The 24,130-nt window shown below is 32.1% G+C and overlaps 1 protein-coding gene across 2 annotated transcripts; it reads right to left on the bottom strand.

The window, feature by feature from the left end:
- Positions 1-3,827: 3,827 nt before the first annotated feature.
- LOC100807425 (disease resistance protein UNI) lies at positions 3,828-18,839 on the bottom strand. 2 transcript variants are annotated; one of them, XM_006598097.4, is made up of 8 exons: positions 18,736-18,839; positions 17,324-17,395; positions 12,009-14,727; positions 11,525-11,755; positions 6,213-6,977; positions 4,753-5,499; positions 4,570-4,656; positions 3,828-4,266 (listed from the first exon to the last, which is right to left on the bottom strand). In XM_006598097.4, the coding sequence occupies exons 3-7, from the start codon at positions 14,706-14,708 to the stop codon at positions 4,645-4,647; spliced, it is 4,455 nt and encodes a 1,484-aa protein (XP_006598160.2). In that variant the 5' UTR covers positions 14,709-14,727; positions 17,324-17,395; positions 18,736-18,839; the 3' UTR covers positions 3,828-4,266; positions 4,570-4,644. The 2 variants fall into 2 exon arrangements, with proteins under 2 accessions (XP_006598160.2, XP_040865438.1); XM_041009504.1 differs by having other exon boundaries at positions 4,570-4,638; positions 18,736-18,838.
- Positions 18,840-24,130: the final 5,291 nt, after the last annotated feature.

Below are 24,130 nucleotides of genomic sequence, written 5' to 3'. Positions count from 1 at the left end.
AATTCTTTTATAATTTAATCCCAAAATATACTCATAATTAGCAGCTACCAAACTCATGCTCAAATGTCACATTCTACTAGAGTATTGTATCCTAACGTCCTTTAGCGAGAGATTATTTAAAGTCATCCACCTAGGCATCTGCTCCCACGAACACAAGGTTCATGATCATTACATGATCCAAACACAAACAACATATGGGAGGGAGTTATTACATTTCTAAATAGATAAACGAAAACACACACACACACACAATAAAGTATAACAAACTCAACTTAGTATAATCCATGTCACTTCACCGCTTTATCATTTAAAATTCATTTTTCAATCATCAATTACATTACACATGAATCCCACACTCGACTCAAGACATAACAACACTCACCAATTTCACAATAAACAATTCATAGGTGTTGTGCAACAATTATACAAAGACTCAAGCCTATATGCAATGTGACACCATGTTAGTGAAAAACAACATAAATGGGCCTAGGAGTACATAACAAGACACATCACACAATGGGTATGTTAGGTCACTCTCATTAAGTGAAATCATAAGGTGACTAGTTAAGGTCACTCTGTTTTGCAAGAATGCTCTAACCATATGAGATCAACATATACCTAAAGGAACACTTAAACCGGTGTATTTATCCCCAAGGCCTAGACTCTAAAGAATGTGTTAGGGCATCACCTTCTTAATTCAGGTCCAACCTCTAAAACAACTCTTGCATGCAAACACTGCATATGAATTATGCAATAATCATGACCTCACTTTTATTTTCAAAATATATTTAACAGAATGCGGTACAATTTAGCACCTTGGGTTCTTAATTTGGAACCTTACACTTTCCTTTTAACATCTCATGCATTGCACTACAATTTAACACCTCACGCATTGTGCTACAATTTAACACCTCAGGTTTCTAACTTGGAACCTTATTCTTTTCTTTTAACACCCGTCCATTGCAATACAACTTAACATCTCAGGTTCCTAACTCGAAACCCTATACTTTTCCTTTTAACATATCACGCACAAACATTTTTCTCAAGGTAAACACCAATCGAGTTGTTGTATAATTCACAACTCAAAACACAAGTAATATCAAATAAAGTACTGACCATACACTTATTCACAACCATATCCCATGTCCACAATTTAACACCTCCCAACATCATAATTCACCATCACATGTTCACGTGTATCTCACAAATATAAACACATGTTAAACTTGTCACTTATACTCAATCCCAATTCATAATATAAAAATAATATTACATATATAATAACACATAGTATATAAATAACTATATACACAAATATTCTAATAATGAATTTACATAGTGAAATATAATCAAACTGAAATACACCAAGGATTTGCTAAAACTTTCAAAGAACATTATGGTTAAATACACTTTGACCAATTTTGAAGAATAACAGTATGAAGCAATATATAAACTCATACTAAATATTAAAACTAATTGAGAATGTCATTTTGTTAGCCTATTCTAATTCCAAACTATATAAAAAACCCCAAAAAACACGAAAAGGGAAAATACAAAATCAATATCTTAGTTCCTTTTACGGTAAATATCTTCTCAGACAAAAACTCAAATTTTAGGGTTCATACTAAAGTTATAGTTGTAAAGATAGAATCAAAATTTTAGAAACACCTCAAAACTCATCTCAATTGATCATCTAAGGACCCCTACACATGTTCTCACTACTCACAATTATGAATAACTCATCTCTTACCTTTAAGAGGGCTCACGTGTGTAGTCCGACATTGATAGTGGCGTCTCTAGTGATTCCCTAAGATTCCTCAAGCTTTTCATCTGGTTGCTCTATTAGAGTTTTGAATAATTAGAGAGAAGAATAGGAGATTGGAGCCTCAATTTCACTATCTTTGTGAGAGGGGATTTTCTCTATTTACAAACATTATCTTGCAAATCTTGACATTGGAGATGTGTAAAAATCAGTTCCGAACTTGATGTCCAAATTTCAAAATGATCCAACAATTAATGAGTTCGGGATTATAGTTTTACTGAGATAGATTTGAGTGTATGCGAGAAAAAGAAATGATTTTAGGAGAGGAAAAAGAGAGAACAAATTTGGGAGGAAGAAAGAGTGTGGAAACATACATTCATGTAGGAACTGACATAATATATCTCTATTTATAAGTAGGGTATTGAATCTATTATTTACTCTATTTTTCTTTATTTTATTATTTTATAAAAAAATGAACTCTATTTTTTCCATATCAAATAAATAAATATAACATCCTTTTTATTTTCTAAAAACACATATTTATTTTATTTACCTTAAAAACATTATTTTGATTAATAAAACTGTTTCTCCTTATTTATTTAAATATAAAAACCTCATTATTTTGTTAATACTTTATTTATTTTTAAATAAAACACTTTTTAATTTGTTTTACAAAAAAAAAGGTGTTACGCTCTCATTCTAGCAATGGAAAAAAATTAAAACAGAGAAAAACATACTTTTTGACTTGTTACTGTTTTTTTTTTTTCAAAACTGGCATGTTCATGCATAACATGAAGCAGAGCAAAAGTATATTAAAAACAAAAGAAAATACAAAAGCATGGGGATATATCCTAAACCCATGAAGAGAAAATAAAGGGGAAAAACAGAGAAAAAGAAAGACTACCAGAGTTCAAAGCTATGGAAAACAAACTTTTGTGAAAAAAAAAATCCTCATATGACTACTTAACTGTATGCAAAGGCTAATAGTAGCCACAGAGAATTGCACTCCCAAACACAACAGGAAGAAAGGGTCATATTGAGTTTGTCATTTAAGATATTTCTCTTGTAATAAATTTTGTGAAGAATTGAATGTACAATCACATAGGAAAAGATGAATGGATCAATGATTGTGTGGTTAATTATATAAATAGATATTTTTTTATAGTATTGATAATGAAACAATCATAGAACATTTTTAATAAAAATGCATAAAGGATAATTATAATTTGTAGAAGCTTAAATATTTTGGATTGTTCTTTTGTCATGACATTATGTATTTTGTAAAAAGAATTAGAAATTTTTTTTTTGTAGAATATTATAAGCTATTTATTGCCCGCACTAAGAAATTTTTTTGGATCGATCATTGGTGGTGATGGTGGAGGCAACAATGGCGGGAGTGTGGTGATTGTGACATTGACACTTGCAGGGGTAGTGATGATGATGGGGGCGATTGTAGTGGTTAGAATGTGTTTTTAAAACTAAAATCCAAATTTTAATAACCTTTTTTCTTGGTTTTGATGATGAATGTAAAACTGTTTTGAAATTGAGTTGAATACTAATTCAACTCGATTTTTGTCGAACACGCTTTGTTTTGAAAATTATATATATTTAAAAATCGTAAGTCATAAACTCACAATCACCCCCAAACAGGACCTAAGAAAGTGACAAAGTGAAATATTGAACCACTCAGCCACACAAGAATGAAATGCTCATATGGGATGAAAGGAATAACTTAATTATAAAAGTCATATGTCAGGCCTCAGGATTTATATACTATAAATAAAAATAGATATCTGCATCTCCTTACACAATCAATATTGTGGGTTTTATCACTTCAATATTCCTGTGATTGATCCCCTCACTGCAAGAAACATATGAACCTTATCTTTCTGATCTACCAATCCAACATAAACCTGGAGTTTTTTTTTTTTTTTTTTTTTTAATTTCCTTTAGATTCTGTCTTTCTAAGTTACCCACAATCTTCTTCACAGCCGCAGACGAGTTGGATAATAGCACATAAGGAGTTGCATTTGCAAGCTCTATCTCTCCAAAGTTAAACACAATGGACACAATCACATTCATGAAAATTAATGTGGTGATGGAATTCACCAAGATTTCATATTTGACAATGATTGAAGAATTGCTAAGTGGCTACACAATCAAATGTGACTTGGGCTTCGTGACTTCACATGCTTAACCCAACTAAGTAGCAACCTCATATTTTGAAGTTATGATTCTATAAACAATATAATTTGTTCATATAACAAGTGATTTCTTTATGGATGTTACATATTCAGAGTAACAACAGGATAAGAAAAATAAATTTCACATCACATATTGTTACATAAAGTTCAATATTTAAATACAAAAAGGAAAGTGTCGGATGACAAGTGTTGTTATTGATGACAAGCATGGAAGAGACCAAAGCATGTTAATTTATTGGCAAGGACTCGCTGGCCAAAAGGCAAGTGTCGGATGTGTCAAATTCAAATCAAAACCAGTACCTACAGAAAAGATAGCAAGGAAAATTAATTATATATCATCCATTGGAGTAAATTGCAGTGCGAAAGTAAAGAAAAGCCGAAAAACCTATAGGCAGCTGAGTGGCTACTATTCTTTACACAAGTTCCAGCTAATCCCATCCCACCCTTCCCATTCCCACTCATATAACACTAAAAATGCAAAAGAAATAAAGAGTAACGCAACCCACTAAAATCATGGAGCAGAAATCTAAAAGCCCAATGTGCCGAATGATTAAAAGTATTATGAAAGATATAAAAATCAAAAACACAAAATAATGGCCATACCTAAATACCTAAAGCTCAGTGTCTTAATGATAGACACATTCAGCTGTCGTCTGATTCTGATGATGAATTCAAATCTTATTTTGTATTCTGGATACTCAACAACATAAAACAGAACATTAATTCTTAACCGCAAAAGTAGGAGTAAGAAATGGAACTAGGAACCTGAAGTTTGTTGATATGTACCTCTTTAGTGAAAATTGTTCTAATAGTAGTATTAAGGTCACCATCCCAATGATCTTCTGATTCTTCATTACTCCATCCATATAGGCATCGCACCTCAATGTGGCTTGTTGTGGTTAAGTTTCCATGACAGAAAGTCTCCATCATGGGACAGTCTTTCAAATGTACCTTTTGTAATGATGGAAACTTGAAGTTGTAACTTCCCTGGCAAAAGCTTTTGAGCCACGGTAAGTATTTCAATGTCAATTCCTCCAATTTCATAAAAGCAATCTCGCCCAGTGGTTCATCACTCTCATTATTGCTTCCATAAACTTCCTCTAGCTCATCACATTCACTTATCATTAAAATGCGGAGATTTGGTAAGTTTGCGATTGTTGATGGCATTATAATATTTACTAGTCCATGACACCTGGACACATGCAATTCATCTAAAGAATGAAACTGAACAGAGGATGGGACTATGGTCATCATATCATGACACTTCCGTACTTCAAGATAAACAACCATCATTTCACAAGTACTATCACTTTCTTCCACAATATTCTCTATGGTACACAAGCCTATTTCAAGAACTTGGAGCTGCCGAAGCACTTTAGCCACGTAGATGGGAAAGACATACTGGCTTTCACAGCGATAAATGACAATTTTCGTCAGGTTTGGAAAGAAATTTGGAGTCACTTGATTAGGCCATATGGACTTCAAATTATTGTTGTTTCTGATATCTAGCGTCTCCCAGTCATCATATAGATACTGCAATATATATTCCAATTAAATACACAAGTGCCATATGAAATTCGAAAGTTGATTTTTTTTTTTTTTTTTTTTTTACCGCACAGGAGAAATTTTGTTTCAAAGTAATGAAATAGTATAGAATTTAAGTCGTATACACTTCTGAATTCTCTAAAATGAAATCCTAAATATGAGCAATGATTTTTTATTTTAAATATAAAATAAGCAACAAAATAATAAAAAATGAAATTGTTATCAGTATAATAATGTTTTTTTTATGTTTTTTATATTTTAATGATCAAATACAAAATATTTACTTACATATATAATATAATTTTTTTAATAAAAAAAGAAGTTATAAGCTGTTACTCCTACTGATATCACATATAAGAAAATTTCAAATAATTTTATCTCATTAATATTATCATCTTTACAATATCATTTAATTAATTGAGGTTTTTATTCAAATAACTCGTTTTTATTTCTAATACTAAGTTTCAATAAAAGGTAAATTGAAAAAAAAAATTAACTTTTAGGTAAGATTTGTGTAATGAAATATGGTTCATTAACTTTCTTAAATCAAGTAGTATGTACCACTTTTAACTAAAGCTATAAAGTCATATAGGACTTTTAATTTCATTAATTAAGCATGTAACGCAGAGCATAAAATTCTTAACCTCAAAGGGTTGGAATATGAATTGGAGTTAAGAACCTGAAATTTGGTTGATGTGTACCTTTTTAGTGAAAGCTGTTCTAACAGTAGTATTAAGGTCGCCATACCAATGATCTTCAATCCTATACCAATTATCTCTACTCAATCTATATTCCACCTTTGTGAGGCTTGGTGTGGTTATGTTTCCCTGACAAAAAGTGTCCATCACTGGACATTCTTCAATAATTACAATTTGTAGTGATGGAAACCTGAAATCGTAACTTCCCTGGCAAAAGCTTGTGAGCCTCGGTAAGTATTTCAATGTCAATTCCTCCAATTTCCTAAAAGCAATCTCGCCCAATGGTGCATCATCACTCTCATTATTGCTTCCATAAATTTCCTCTAGCTCATCACATTCACTTATCCTTAAAATGCGGAGGTTTGGTAAACTTGTGGTTGTTGATGGCCTTATAATATTGACCAGTGTATGACAACTGGACACAATCAATTTATCTAAACACTGAAATAGCACAAAGGATGGAATTATGGTCTTCATGCCTGGACACTTCTCTACAGTTATTTTTTCAAGGTAAACATGGGTCATATCACAAGTAATATCACTTTTTTCAAAAATATTCTTTATGCCACATGATCTTATTTCAAGAAATTGGTGCTGCCGAAGCTCTTTAGCCGCGGATACGGGAAAGACAAAATCCATGCTTTCACAGTCATAAATGTTAATCTTCAGATTGTGATGGAAGGAATTTGGAGGCTCTTGATTAGGCCGTATTGATTTCCAATCATTCATGATGCTGATTTCCACTGTCTCCGAGTTTGGAAATTGATCCTACAGAGTATATTTCAAATTAATACACAAGTGTCACATGAAACTCGGAAGTCGACTGTTTTTTATAAATTTGTTTCAAAAGTATTGAAATGTTGTAGAATTTGAAATAATTCTTACTTAGTAGGGTAAGCCGTTAACTTTTTCAAATTCTCCAAAATGAAATTGTAAATATGAACAATGTTTTTTTAAAATATAAAACATGAAACATATTAACTTTCATATATGAATAAAAAAATTATAAGTCATAACTGTTATGTACGACTTTTATCAACCTTGTAAATTCATAATATGAATTTTAATTTCATTAATTTATTATATTAAAAAATTTTATTTGAATATAATATAAAAGTCGTGAATCAAGTAAGGCTAACGGTTTCTATTTTCTCTATAAAAAAATAAAGTCTCTATCGTGATAAATAATATAATTTTGATCATATTATATTATTTATTAATTATATGAGTCCTCATTCATTTAATTTATTTTACATAATGTAATAATTTTACCTAGTTGTATTAAATTAATTAATTTTATGAGTTTCCATTTATTTAATTCTTTTTTTTTTGAAAATATAATAATTTATCTAATTTTATTAAATTAATTATTGTTACTAGTCTCCATTAATTTAATTTATTTTACACAATTTTTTAAAGGAAATTTAACACAACGTTATAAATTTATTAAATTACATTCGGTTATTATGTTCATATAATAATTTATTTTCGTTCTGATTAAGTCACATAATTTGTATTAGTCATACATATTGAGCATTTAATATTATATTTTGGATTTTGTATTTTTTTTTTCTGGATAGTAATAAAATAAACAAAACCAAGAAACTGAGGAAAGATATGGAATTGCGGATTTCGATAGACAATGAGAAGGTAACAAAAAGGTCAAGTATAGAGGCATGAATGATAGAAAATTTGGTAGTTTTACAAGACCTAGAAGGAAGAGATAATCCAAGAGATATAGCCCTGACCAAGTGCTCGTTTTGGGTCCGTATCTATGACATGCCTCTAGGGTATTGATTTGAAGAGATGGCCAAAAGAATTGGTAATTGGATTAGAAGGTTTTTGATGTGGGATGAAGGTGACGGGTGGTCAGGGCCAAAAGAATTGGTAATTGGATTAGAAGGTCTTACAGTTAAATCACATTACTTTAAAGGTTACGGGTGGAGGATCTTAGGAGAAACTCAAAACTATTATTGTTTACGGATTTCCTAAATCTGAGAAGAAACATAAAAGTTGGCCATTGACTGAGAGTAAAAAAAAAACTCTGGGGGATGAAGCTTGGCTATGTATAGGTGACTTGAATAAGGTGTTATGCCCTGAAGATAAGAAAGGGGGAGCAATGGGAATTTTCACAACATGAGATTATTCCAGAATCTCATTCAAAATTGTGGTTTCCATGACTCGGGTTATGAGGGCTATAGATTCACATGGTCCAACAAGAAAAATGATCCTTATACAGCGGAGGAATGGTTGGACAGATCTCTTGTTAACTCAGTTTGGAGAATAATATGGAAGGATGCAACTGTTTGTACATTAATTGGCAAGAAAGAATCTGATCACAATCTGATCCGCTTTGATTTCTGCAGGCAAATTGGCAGTAAGGAGCGGAGTAACAAAATGGAAAAAACTATACAAATTAATTTGAGAAGGTTTGGCTAAATGAAAGTGAGGGATGTGTAGCCATAACAAGGGATTCTTGGATCCCAGGAGATGCAAATCTTACTAATCTAACAAGAACTATCATGAATCTAGTGGAATGGGGAGAAAAAGACTGAAAAACACTTTGAACACATCCTGACAGGATTAAAAAAAAACATGGAAGAAAGCTACAATAGTTAATTATAACAGAAGACAATCAGAAGAGGTCATGTAGATGATTTCAAGAACCAAAAAGGAGTTGGATGATATTCTAAAGCTTGAGGAGGAAATTTGGGAGCAAAAAAGGAGACAAAAAACAATGAGTTTTTCCATAAAAAAAGGCTTTCCATAGGAGTTCAACAAACAAGATGAAGAATATGAACAATGATATGGAGTCATGTGTTATGATGAGGAAAGTATTCAAAAGGTGTTATCCATTATTTTTAAGGTCTTTACCAATCCTCCATTCCTTTAAATCTGGACACAAAAACCTGTAGAAGATGAGGTGGGAATAGAAGAAATGGATAGTTAGATAGTAAAAGAGATCAGTCACCTCTCTTAATCCCTTTCAACATTGAAAAACTCTCATTCCTCTCTATCTTATTTTCCCCTTCAATTGCTCTTGTGCTTTGAGTCCCTCCTTCTCACTAGTTGATAATGGTGAGAATCACGCAATAGAAGCTTCATTTTTTGAAATCTAGATATCTCATTGCGTAACTGAGCTCTTGAATGGATATTTTGTTAGAACCTAGTTTAAGTTTGTGCTAAGGTTGATCTAGGTTATATTAGCCACTCTTGAATCATAAGCTAAAAAAGATCCCAAAGATTCACCAAGTTCATCCTTGCAATTTTCTTCTTCAAAAGCTTGGAAACCCTAAGGAATTGTTTGGGTAAAAGAAGTTTTAATTATGTAGTTTGTTGTTTGTGTTGAGTTCTTGGTGTTGATTTTGTGACTTTGAGTTGTTAAATGTTGAATGTTTAAGTTGAGTTGGTAGAATTGGGTGTGATATGGAATTGGGGGTTGGGTTGCTTTATTTTAAGCCCATTTGATATCACCATTCGCCAACATCCTAAAGTCCTCATCAATTTCTAGCAAAACAAAAGATGGTCCCATTGGGGTAGCTCTTGTTGTTGAGTTAAGTATGTGTCTCCTATATTGGTCACTAGACCCATATAGGTCTATTTAATTTGTTCACTATATCCATATCTTCAGTTTATAAGACAAATTAAAATTAGTGAAATGTTTACCTTGATCCCCTCTATTATCCAACACTTTTTTTGGTATTTATTATCCAACATTGTGTGTGGTATAATACGTTTTCTAGTCGTACTAGCAAAAGACATATTTGGACGCACCTTACTCCCATATTTGTTGGTCATCCCCTTTTCATCCAAACCGTCACTTTGTTCTTTGCATGTGTCAAATATTTCTCTTTCCAAATTCTTTTCATAAACTTCAGGATATCAACCATGATTTTTCTATTGCCAATAGATATCTTGAACATCTTGAAAGTGGACAGATTCAAACCTTTCATCCTTCTTATCCTTCTTATCCTTCTTCCCTGGGATGTATGATAATTGTTGTTCACACTTACAGTTTCATTCTAAATTCATAGCAATTATTTCACTTTCTTCTTATTTATTGCTATGTGTTGGCTCCATTTAGTTTGGATTTACTTATTATTAGGAGTAATTTTTATTTAGTTAATTCCAGTAAATTTTATTAGGTTTTTTATGTGTTTTTGAAGTGTAAGAAAAGCTGAAGTTTCAAATTTGAAGACAACTCGCTCAGTGAGCATCTGCTGGATTAGAGAGTAGACCCGGTTGGTTATCTGTTAGCTAAGCAAGCATCAACTCTTTCAACAAGTAGATCTACTAGCTAAGTGACCATCAAACCTCATTGCCAAAGGAATAATTGAATTTAATTGTAATTTTCTTAGCTAGTAGTTCTTGCTAAAGGAATAATTGAATAATTGAATTTAATTGTAATTTGCATCAATCTAAGTATAAACAAAGTCTTTGTGGATTCAACATTCGAACTTCCGAGTACTTTACTATTTGTGACAAATTTGATACACTTGCGAAACGGTTAACATAAAGATGGAAGGGGATTGTAGGATGGAGACTAGGATGAAAGATGGGATGGAAGGGTAAACGGATGGTGATGATGGATGGGGAGGGTTGGGTGGAGGGAAGACGAGTTAAGGGAGGATTCGTCATTGTCACTTCTCATGAAAAGAAACCAAAGAATGACTAGTCTCAAAATTTTAACATTGAACATTTGAGTAGAATAAAAAATATATCCTTTCATTTGAGTCCACTAACCAAAAATTTGATACACAAAATATTATGTGTGTGCATGTGAGTATGCTTGTCTATTTCATAGGTCTTCTTTCTTATTTGAATAATCTTCTCTCATGTAGTCAACTTTACTCTCCTAACATGCATGTGATATATCTTATGATGTTTTTAACAATGATGGAACCTTTTAATGAACTATAACTAAATATCAAAAATCAATTACAAATATATATTTTTATCTTCAAAACTCAAATATGCTCCTAACATGTGTATGATATAACATTGTATGTGTTTAACATAATTTCTTATCTCTTTTAATTTATCGTTTTTAATATCTTTAATTCTAATTTAAATTTGAATGTTTTTTAAAAATAAACTATCAACTATCAAAATAATAATATATCATAATGTAAATTATTTATCATAAATATAGTATATAATTTATATGTTAAATAATATTTATTATAATATAAATTTGATTTGTGTAAAAATAAATATTTATTTCAAAATTACTAATTTAGTAATTTTGAATTAAAATAACAATTGGTAAAAAAGTCTCAAAAGTCACACTGCAACTATATAATTATAATGTTTACCTCTTGGACGAATATGGCTTTCAACATTTGACACCAGTAAATATTAAGATATTGTAGTTTGACCAATCCTCTTCCCATCCAGGATGCGAATAAACTTGTTAAACTATTACATCTGACAACTATCAAATGTGTCAAGTTTTGAAAGCAAGAATGAAGTGGAAGTTTATCATCCCATATCTTGCAAATATCCATGTCATACAACTTCAATGTTTCAAGTTTAGGGGTCACCACCTATGAAAATATACAATATTATAAATCAAAAATGACAATGACAGAGGTATTTTGTTAGGGCATCTCCACAATATATAGGGAAAATAGAAAATTATATCTACAAACACATTGAAATTTAAGATTATAGATTACGATTAAAGTATATATACAATATTTTGTTAAATGAAAATACTGAGAAAATACTTACAAAGTTAAATATTTAAGTAGCAAAAATGAATTCAAATATTGAAGCCGTTGTAAGTTATGACCTTACCTGTTGATTAAACAGTGCTAGAGGAATTCCTTGAATGGATGGATCACCCATATCGACTGTAAGAGGCAAACAGAAACTCTGAAGCCTAGTTAATTCAACTAATGCGAGAGAACGCAATTCAGGTAGAACAATCTCAAGAAGCTCTTTCTCATCCTCATGTTCTTCCATAGCAATGATCTCTTTCATACATCTGCAATTATTAATTTCCATCTCATGAAGTTGAGAAAGGTTTCTTGCGAGGGAATACAAAAGTAAATTATCCAATCCATGACAATTTCTAACTTTAATAACTTCAAGCTTTGCAAAAGACAGTGTTGGAATTGGACCATGACATATTTCTTCCATTGTATATAGATTGTAAAGAAGCAAAGACTTCAAATTGGGGAATGCGGATGAATGGGGATTCCTTAACCTTCTTGAGTTAATGATGTGCAACAATTCATCACTACCATGAATATGCAGATGCTTTAATTGAGGAAAACCTTCCACATCCAAATCATACAGCAAATCCTTAACCCCTTTTAATTCAGCAAGCCTCAAGTCCTCAACTGTGGTCAACGACGATATGCTCGTCCACGAAGAGCCCGTGAGCTTAAGCGTTCTTGAGGGTCCTAGAGCTTCACCATACCAATTTTGAGACCGACCCCATTCTGAAATATTACCAATCAATATGTTGTATGTTTCGAGCTTTGCAGGGAACTGGAAGCCCCTTGACAAAACCGAAGTATCTTTGATTGATATCTCCAAAGTTGTCAAATTATGCAAATTCTGTAACTCACTTAAACTAGCGTTCTTGCTTTCACTTCTGCTTCCTTCAACTTCCCATTCAATACTATTGCAACCCCCCATGTACAATTCTTCTAAGCACGTCAAATTTGATGTAAGATTTGTAGGAATGACTCTTAGTTCATAGCAGTCTGTTAAATTTAGCAAACGAAGATGAGTCAGATGTGTTATTTCTTCTGGGAGCTCTTCAATACTAGACTCCTCCAAGGAAAGAATTTCTAAATTTGAGAGTTTTGCCACCATCCTTATGTCTCCCAATTTACATCTTAGATTCAATGAGCGAAGCTTAATCAAGAGATTGAGAGAAGGGGGTAGGAAAGGGGTGAAGGACATTTCATATAAACTCAAAGTCATCACTTCTTTCATCATCCCAGAGAATAAGTTATCAGCTTGGACTTCAGTCAAAGAAGACTGAAATCTAATATAATGACACTTGCCAAACTGATCTGCATAGGTGGGATAGGTCGGATCGATCGGAGGAGACTTAGATGCAATTGATTTAGCCTCGTCACGTACAACATCATGCATTCCAACCCAATCAAGTTCACCTTCAAGCAATAATGAAGAGGCCCTAAGCTCATTTATTAATGTGTAATGTGTGTCTCTTGCCTCCATCAATTTGTCCACGCCACCATAAAAGCCCAACCCCCAACAACATCTAAACAAATCTTCAGTGAGGATATGATTTAGTCCAAATGAACCAATGAATAAGAATAGTGACTTCAATTCCTCTGTATCTAAAAAATCATAACTTAACTTCAAAGCAGGGTAGACATTATTCTCCAACTCTTTATGCTTAAATTCCTTTAGTTGTTTTAGGGCAACCCTCCAAGCATGGACTTCCTTTTTTCTCAAACCCTTTGCCACGGCTGTGATCAAAAGAGGCAAACCAGCACAACATTTTGCCACTTCTTCTGCAATTGGTTTTATACTAACTTCATTAACAACATTACCTGCTATTTTCTGGAACAAATTCCAACTATCTTCCTCCAGTAAAGCTGTAAGATTAAAATCTTTTTGAGTGTCCATCTTTATCAGCACTTCACGTTCTCTGGAAGTTATTACCAATTTGCAACCATTGTGTTCATCACCAAAAGGAATTCCCACTTCTGTCAAATCAAGTTCACTCCAAATGTCATCAAGAATAATGAGAACATTGTTCTGTGCTTTTATCCTTCGACGCAATTCTCCCATTCTTCCTACTTTTGTCGTGTGTTCAAGATTTTTACCACATATAGCTACAACAATTTGGTCTTGGACATTTTCCACATTTGGAGAACTGGTTATGGTCGCAATAGCCACAGCACCAAACGAGCCATCATTCTTCACTTGCCAAGCTAACTCATTCACAAGAGTTGTTTTACCCACGCCACCCATCCCATGCACCCCAATCATGTACATTTTAGGATCCTTAAGAATTTCCTTAATCTCACTCAGCATTGATGTTCTGGACTCCAGTGCTTCATAACCTCTAGAAAATGGTGTAATTGTGAGATCAGGGGCATCACGGTAAGAAATTGTATCAAATTTTCCTTTCTCTATGACATCTGAAATCTCTTTTGTAATTTTTTCAAAACTCTTGCTCAGCTGACATCTTGTCCACAGATAGGGACAATAATGTCCCAGACACCATCTAGTTCCTTCAACATCAATAACTTTATTTGCCGCAGCAACCATTTCATTTGCTTTCTTCAGCCAGTTCTGTACAATATTTTCAATCTTGTCTCCATTCCTTTCAGCCTCAACAACCCGGTGTTGCACACCGTCTTGAGTATCCTTCAGAGTTTGAGCCTCGGTTATAAGCTTTTCAAGGTTTTCATCGTAGGAGGATATGTACCCAATTTGACCCTTAATAAATGTAATCACATAATTAGCAATTTCAGAAACACCCGGTACATTAGCTATCGCATCCATCGCCAGCCCCTTGTACTATCTGTGAATTATAACGGAAGACAACGAACATAAGCAATAAATAGTTAATTATATTAAAATGCTATTGTACTGCTCTCAAATTCATAAATTCATTCAATACACTAATTTTTCTTGAATAATAGTCTATTAGAGATATAGACAGAGTTTAAAAGTTGGTCATTTAAATATTTAATTAAGCTAAATAGAAGATCATCCTTTGACCTTTATGTTAATTCAAACTTTATATTATTCAAATAAAACAATGACATTTATAAAATTTGTAACTTATTGAAGTTAAGGTGAAGGAATTAACATTTACATTTATTAAAGTTGTTCATAACACTGATCACCATAATATCATTCATTATGAAAATAGTGGTATATTAAATATTTAAAGAATTTAATAGTCATGACAAATTAAAATAATTTTATACTATTAACTAATAAAATATTGTTATTATTATGATTTTCAAAGTAGTTATTATAAATATCAACAAACTTATTATATATGTTAATTTATAATTGAATACTAATGTAAAATAATTTTACATTATAATACATAACTTATTTTCTCTTGTTTGAAACTTTCTTCCTCATTTATTTACTGTTTATGAAAGTACCTTTGAAGCTTGTCTGTCAAAGGAGTATTGGTAAGACTTTATCTAATACTCTTTTTAATACTTTATCTATTATTAATTAAGTTTTATTAAAAATCACAAATTTTAATATATCTAACTAACTTTTAAACCAAAAGAGTCTCATTAAATGAAAAATAAAATTATCAAAATTTGTGGTTTTCAATAAAATTTAGCTATTACTTATTAGTGAGAAAAAGATAATATTAAAGAAAGTATTGCTAGCCTTCTTTGTAGAATAAAATAAGGAGTTAATTTGCATTTGCAATTAAAAGTTAAACGAAATTAAAACAACAAGAGATCAAATACTAAAGAAAGGATGTCACAGGGTTAAATGGAATGTTTTTAATTAAAATGGAATGGTCATTTGAATCGATAAAGATATTGGTTCAAAACTTAACTATTTAAGCCTAATTGAACCGTTATCAACTGGTTATAATTATATTATATTTTTATTCTAGTCACCGTGGGCCACCACCTTGGGGCCTTTGATTTCCAGTCACCCTGGCTACGACCTACAATGTTGGGACCAAACTTAGACTGCTAGCTCCTAGCATCCACTATAGAACCCCTCAAGCGTTTAGGATGTTCATCATCACACTATGGGGTTCCATTATGGAATCGTGGGTTGCTGTCATGTGGGGGCAAGAGTTGATCTACTAGTTGTTCCACCATAAATTACATATTCACAATGAGTATGCACTGATTCATTATAAGATTTTGTTGATGTTACCTAACTTCACCCTTTAATTCAATTTTAGGACTCTACCCCATTTTCACAATGTTTGGGTAAGAGCTGGTCTGCTAGGGTTTTCTATTTTCATAAATTCACTTTTCATTTCAGAAATTGCTTGCAATACACTCTGCTCGGGGTTATGTCGGGGAAGAACTGCATAACTACTTGGTTTTAGCTATAGACAAGCTTTTCATTTTTATTAGACTCTCTTGCCTTGCCACTTATGCTTAGACACTATACCTGTGTCTCTTTTTCCACCTTTTTCCACCAAAAATTGTATCAATTATGTGAAGAGCGAGATGTGAAGTCCGAGACCTTTGCCAACCTTATCTCTCCTTTTCTCTACAAGAAAAGGTATGTCTTCGAATTTGATGTTTCTCACTCATTCTTAGGACTGATAGTTATGCACTTTTATGCTACTTGTTAGCTTCATTTGAATTTTTGTATGCATGATAAATTAAGATATCTTTACTATGAATCTTGAACCATATCATTTCACAATTGTAACTAGCTACTAAGAGAGAGATGAGAATGATGATGACAACATCTTTCATTGGATATATATATATATATATATCATTTTTTTAAGAAATGTTGTATATTGAAATAACTTTGGAAATTACTTTTTTTTTTTAAAAAAAAAACAAAACTGTATATTCAAATTGATTTCGGTAGCACTTTTCTATTAAACTTGTTGTATATGGTCACTGATAGACAATGTTTTTTTTTTTTTAACTAAAAAAATGCGCTGAAAGTGCAGTCCTGTGCCATATATATACAACATTTATTCGGATAAAAGTATTGTCTATTGGAAAAATACACACTGTAAATAAATAAATTTGGTGTAGCCATTACATACGTGAGATTTATGAAAAATATTTGATAGACACTCAATCTCAATGTGAGAGAATAAAAAAAGAAAAAAATATGTACCATAGGATTTATGATATAATATGTAAAGAGAGATAGAGTATAATAAGAGATGTTGATAAAATATTTAAAATATAAAAAGTCATTTATGTAATAATATTTGAAATTTATCTATTTTCACACAAAAGAAGGCTTAAATAGAGCATGAATGCATACTTATTTCATGCAATTAACAGATAAGCAAATGAGATCCTTGAAAGACAATGAATACTGATTTTTAACGAATAGAAATGACCATTGATAATAAAAAAATATTAAATATCAGACAAATTTATTTAACAACACACAAAAGATAGTTGTGCAAATGATGTGATTACCTGATAATATAACTTTGATTGGTGGTAGCTAATGTGAAATAGGCAACAACATACACCTTCCTTTCTCGCTCCCTATCCGACAAAAACATTATCGATGCAATTCAGTTGATTTTAAACAAGCATATATACAAGGGAAAATTAATTATTAAATTAGTGTGTCCTCTACTCTACCTAACAATGAAAAATACTTAAAAAAATAAAGCATAGAAGTCTACGGTTTTTTTTATCATTTTATTACTTATCTTAATTAAAACAACAAATTTAAATATAAAAAAAAACAAAACCACCAACACGGTGGCTTATATCTTAAGGGCCTTATTAATCAATGTCCTTAAGGTATTGATTAAGGAGTTAACATGAAAAAATATTTATTATAAATATCATAAGAGAGTATAAAAAAAAGTCATAAACAAAGTAATTTTACATATCTTAATAAAAAAAAATTCTCCTTTTAATTCCTTAACCAATACCCTAATGACACACTAGTTAGCATCGTTAGCATTTGCCATATCTCAATAGGCCAAATAGACTTGTATCACACCTAGGGATCTGAATAAGTCAAACTAGACTAAATAGGTTTGACTTATTTTATAAAACTAAGGTCTAAGTTTGACTTATTATTTATCATAAATTTTTTGTATGTCTGACTAGTCTTTTTAAAAGTTTAACCTGACTTATATTAGCCTATTTAAAAGTCTATCATTTACTAACTTAATTTTAAATTGACTAATGACCTTTTGAAAAATAATATATGGTAAAATCATCATCCCTTCCATTGTTATCTAAATTTAATTTTTAAAAGAATAAAAACCTAAAATATTAATGAAAGAGACAATAAAAAATATGCTTAAAAAAGTATGATAACTCGCGTGATAAGACTTACATAAAAAAAATAATATAAAATACACTTGAAAAACTAACGTAAAAGCTATATATATGATACGACACAATTATGTGATTATAAGGATAAATCAAATTTATATATATATATATATATATATATATATATATATAATTATGGGTACTATAAATTAATTAATCATAATTATTGATGTAATATGAATTTTTTTTATTATATAAATAAATAAGCCTTTAAAAAACTCAAGTCTAATATTTTTACTAAACATATCATATCAGACTTGAAATAGATCAAATCATAAGTCTTTATTTAATATATGACGTATTGTCATCCCTAATCTCATCATGTAAAATTCACATAATAACCCAGCCAAGCAAGAGAACACACAAAACTCGTAGAGAAACAGAAACAACAAAATTAACCAACAACATCTTTCACCCAAAAAAGAAACTTTCACGTAAACAACAACCACAAGAAGAAGCTAGCTAATCTTATTTGCCTATTGAAGATTTGGAGGGACAGATTCAGAAAGCACGTACGAAAGAAAAACTACCTCTAGACTCAAGTATGCTTATGCTGCTTCACTTTGTATTGGTCTCTGGATCAGAGATGCTGCTCAAGTGTTTCTCTCTATATATACTAGCTCCCTTGTAATATAACTCCTTCCTAGTGTTTCAGGTCAAACTTAGTAAAATACTAGTATATAATACTAGTTGTCTTCCTTCCCCACTCATATCTACCGCCCTTTTGTCTTCTACTTTTATTTTATTGGCAGCCTTGCTAGCATGAGTAAGCTGAAATATACGGCAACTCTTTCATTGGTGCATATAGTCTTTTTTTTTTCCTTCTTCTGTTCAACCGTAGTGATGTGTTTTGAAACTAATCAATAAACCCTTGCAACTAGTGCCCCTAAAAAATGTTATTTTACGATATAAATAATCTAATTCTTCAACTCCAACATATCGTTTGAGTTTATTTACATTGTGAAGAAACGTTTTTCTTTATGCTAACTAGGGGCGAGTGCCTCTCTAAATTTTTTAATAAAATAGAAGCAGGGAGGAAGAAAAATGTTCAGAGGTTAAAAGAATAGTGAACATTACAATAGTTTGAAAGAGAATATTGGAAGTTTAAGCAGTGGTTTAGGGACAAAATTATCCAATGAATTATGTACACCACACATGAATATTTCCTTTATTATCAGTATAGATATTTGATTTGCATGTTATTCAATGGGTATGGTGTTAGAACTAGATGATCCATTCATCCCCTTTGGTTTTGATGAATAACAATGATATAAATTTATAATTACTAATGATTTACATGTAAGAGTACAAGACACATTTAGAAATTCAAGATCAATCCACTATTAGAATCTTGAGGAGCGGCCTTATTTGGAAAGATTCACACCTCTAGCTCTCAATGCGCCATGAAGATTGACAATGATAAAATATTGAATGTGTTGGTCCTAAATAAGATCTTCTCTTCCAACAATTATAGAAGACAACTCATTTCAACACGTTAAAAAAAAGAAGATAAAAATGAAGCGAAAAACAAACTAGAAGTGAAAAAGTGGCCAAGTCCAGAATTCAAAGAGAAACCAAAGGATATTTTTTGAGAGAAACATTGGGCTTAGAGAGTTTATTCTTTTCCTAGCAAAGTTTTGTTCTGAGATAAGCATTTTCTTTGTAAACAAAGTGTGTGAATGTTAGAATCTCTTATTCTATTTCAAATGGTTGTTTGAGAAAGTCAAAATTGACTTAGTGATAAAATAATACTTGGATGTTCTTAGATGTAGGGGAGTTTAAAGCTTGTCTCATTAGTGGCCTACAAAATACTTGTAAGTTAGAAGTGATATGATAAAATACTTATTGTAATTAAGTTTGATTAGTAGAATCTTTTACTAACTAGTAAATGCAAACTTGATGTGCTCAAGTTGAGTGAATCTATGTAAAACTGAGTGTCTCTACTACTCTTTTTTAGCTTGTCATAGTATTTTTATGGCATATTATTGACACATCTTTGCATACAAGTTTTTTTAAACTACTATCTAATATTCATTGGACGACAATCCTTTACTACTTGACTACTTGCAAAAATCTTACTTGTCATTAGACGATAGTCCTTGTGAACTATTTTGTTTATAAATCACTTTCATTGTGAAAAAATCCAAAAAAGTTATCTAACGTACTATTCAATCCTCCTTCTAGTGTGATTTATTGTATTTCATATGGTGTGTTGGTGCTATTGATTTGAGAGAAACCATGGATAGAGCTCAAGATCCTCTTCTTCGAAGACCTAGCTTGAGGGAAAGTCGTAAGGTAAGGGAATCTTGCCTCTATGATTTGTACTATGTTGTATGTAATTAAGTGGAACCTTTTATAGTGTTATTTTTTGTGTTGATTGTGTAAAATGCATTGTCATTGGGAATGCAATAAGTGCACATAAATATTTCTATTACCCTTGAGAATATGGTGGGTGCATAGAAATATTCTTGTGTCATTAGGGATACAATGGATGTATAAAAACATTCATTTGCCATTGGTATACGACGAGTGCATAGCTTATGTACAAACATATGAGTAGGAAAAAAAGTTGAGGGTCTATGGTGTCCTTTAACCTAATGATGGAGGTCTTCATGGTGACTAACATGAATAGGCCTATAGAATAAACGAATGGGCAAATCCCTTTGAAATGTAAGGTCTTGTAAACCTATAGAAGTAAGACATTGCGCACATTAACCTGTATTCAATAAAACAACACTTCCTTTGTAAGGCCAAGCCAAGACTCCCTGAATGGTTAGAGAGAATGACTATGTTATGGGATAGGGCTCATGGGGAATCACTCATATTATGCCACATGTTTTTTTGTCTATCATAAGACTTTCCTTTAACATATGAAATAGCCCTTTCTGCTTTTGCATGGCTCTCTTCCTTTGTCGACATTATTTCTGGCTTCTAGTTGGAAGCCTATACTCCATCAACTAACTTTTTTTTTTTGTTATTCAAGAACCATTACTCATTTTGCACTGTTGATCTGGATCTTCATGTCCTAGCATTCTTCACATCCCCTTTATTCATTATTGTTATCTTTAAGATGGTAACACCTTCTCTAACATTGACCTTGGCTACATGCCTTTCATTAGGCAACCTCCCTTGCTCATCTCTATAGCTTCTTCTAAGGAAGATGTCACATTCAAACTAATTCTTGTTGCTTTGGTGATGGTAGCCTAAGCATCAAAACACAGATTTCCTAGATGACCGAGGTTCCTCCTTCATTTTTCCCCTGCAGCTATGCAGTGATATTTCTAACTATGATGGTTGAATGCTCTAACTTCGAAAGCAGTACATTACATTTACTCTTTATTCACTTGAGTCATTCTAAGAAATCAGCGACTAACTCGCTAGTCGATTGTTTAGTATTCATCATATAAGCTACTGACATGTCGGTGAAGGTTTATAAAATCTATCATGGAAACATAGTTTCATGTTGGCCTAGCTATTAATTTGGTAGCAAGCTTGAATACCAAGTGAATGTTGTGCTAGTGAACGACAAAGGAAATAGTTATAGCTGATATGATTTACCATCATTTTGACTAGCTTCCCTACATTGAGTTGTGGAATAACTAATATGCTCCATGGTGGATTTCTCATCTTCGCCTAAGAAGGTTGCAAATTTTTTAGATTTTCTATCCTCTTGGAAAATGGACTACCTTGTCAATCCATTAAGGGTAAGCTTTTAGGTACACCAGGCTGTCAACTGGCTTCAACCGCACCTCAAAATTCTTACAAATTGCATTTGCTATCATATTAGCATCTATGGTTTGAGGGACAGTCGTTCTCACCTAAATCTAAGTAGGTATGGGGTTCTCTGTCATAGTGGAGTGTTGTTTACCATCTACTTGTGGCATTGTCATGTTTTGGGGCGACATATTGAATGACATCTGTGTGGTTTGCCCTTAGTCATTGGCTGGTGATGTCCCGTATATTGATTGTTTGGATCCCCCCATATATAATCTCTGCCCATATACCCTAATGACGATTGAAACATTGGTAAAGGAGTTGTTGAGGGTAATGGTGGTAGTCTAATAGCACCTAAGACATTAGGTAGATGCCTAGCCATTTACATGTACCAAATTGTATTGGAGGAGGTTCAAATGCTTCAATACCTATCACAAGTGTAGTGACTAGAGGCTGACAAAGTTGATTTCTGGGTGTAGAATTAGTCGTTGCCTCTAATTGACCATGATGGTGTTCCTCTTCTCGAGCTTTCTGGAATTTGTTCAAAACCATAGGTTTCACAATATCACCTAACTTCCCAGAGAGTTGTTGCATGATATCATGGATCCCATGTCTATTTTCTGGCAGACAATAGAAAGGACAAGTGTTGCCATCTCTAGCACTGGCTCTATAGTGTTTGGAAACTCTCCCTAACTGTCTACATAGTCTTCCAGGATAAATCTGGATGATTGGTATTGGTTGTCGTGCATACCATAGGGGTATTAAAGATTGCAAATGTGGAAGCTACCAATGTAGCCCCAACTCTTGATTGAACAACGACACTATGGCTTGAAGATTGTTTAGTGGGTGGTTCCATTTTCTGTTTCTCTGATCGTAATTGCATACTCCAAGGATGGTCTACTAGAAGAGTTGGATACCTCAACGGTGTAACTAGGGTCCCACCGAGTGTGCCAATTTTATGTTGGGGTGAAATTCACTTAGCCATGGTGACGACTAAGTACCAAGCGATGATTCCTTTTAATTGATTGACCCAAGAAAGGGACTATGTTACTTGGTTGGATTCCTGGTCCATTCCAACGACCATTCTTGTACCTGATAAACTATTTTTTTGCTACTCTTACGTAAAGGAGAGTGATAAACGACTAAAAGCAATAAAGAACTTTAATGAATAAGTGAAATAAGAAAAATAAAGCAAGTAATTGGTAGAAAACTGACTCAGTTTTTGTATATTGATGTTTATGTGTTTTTTATAATGTGATAAGCCCTATTTACAATGATCGAGTAACAATTACATTAGTTGAAGCACTATAAAAAAAATCCCTACAATCTATAAGATTATGGCCATCATTCCTTCAACCACTTCCTTGTTCGTTAAGCTGACTTCCACATTCTCTAAAACAGTTTGCACATTATTCAAAGCATTTTGCCCTAGTCATTTTATAACTTTACCCCACTTTATCCACGTCAACTACCTCCATCAACTTATCTGTGTTAGTCATTTTCAGTTAGCAACTATCGTTTCAATGACTAACTTTTTAGGTATCAACAAAATTTAATAAATAGTTTATCCATTTTCACCAAAAATAAAAATTATTTTGTTCCTGTCCATGAATTTTGTTGTGTGGCCATGAATGTCCTTAGAACATTGGTTAAGAAACTAAAAAAAATAAAGTATTTGTGTTAAAATTATAAGACAAAAAGCATAAAAAAATCATGAACAACATGATTTTAAGCACCCTAATAAAAAATTTCTCCTTTTACTTCATTAAATAATGTATTAAGGACACTAGTTAGCATTTGCATATGCTATTAAAGGACTGCAACAACACTTGAAATTGATTGCGGCTTTCTGGTCTAGAATTTGTAGGCAATTGAGTGTTATACTTTTTAAGGAAAATTATGTTTTAGATATGCAAGTGGTATCATATTATTGGATGGTCTTTTAATAAGTGGTTTTTGGGATCTAAATACATGGGACGAGGGATTTTGCTTTTTGTCATTTATCTTGCTCTTATTCGACAAGTGGCTTCAATAACTTAAGAGGGGGGTGAATTAAGTCTTACAAAAGTTCCTACTAACAAATTTTTACCCACTTTTAAATGATATATGATAGGCTCAGAATGCAGAAGAAGAAACAATAATTTAACAATGCTCTTTTAAATGGCCAAGACAAAGTAAATTGTAGTAAAATAACTGAGATTAGGGAAGAGA

Source organism: Glycine max, chromosome 15, assembly GCF_000004515.6.
Source record: "Glycine max cultivar Williams 82 chromosome 15, Glycine_max_v4.0, whole genome shotgun sequence".
NCBI lineage: Eukaryota > Viridiplantae > Streptophyta > Magnoliopsida > Fabales > Fabaceae > Glycine > Glycine max.
This window is presented reverse-complemented; position numbering and strand designations above follow the sequence as displayed.

Coding starts and splice junctions, on each gene's coding strand:
- LOC100807425 (XM_041009504.1), bottom strand. CDS start 14,708: ATGGATGCGATAGCTAATGTACCGGGTGTTTCTGAAATTGCTAATTAT. Junction 6,978..11,524: donor AAGCCATATTCGTCCAAGAG/GTAAACATTATA, acceptor TATACTCTGTAG/GATCAATTTCCAAACTCGGA. Junction 5,500..6,212: donor GAACAGCTTTCACTAAAAAG/GTACACATCAAC, acceptor TATATATTGCAG/TATCTATATGATGACTGGGA.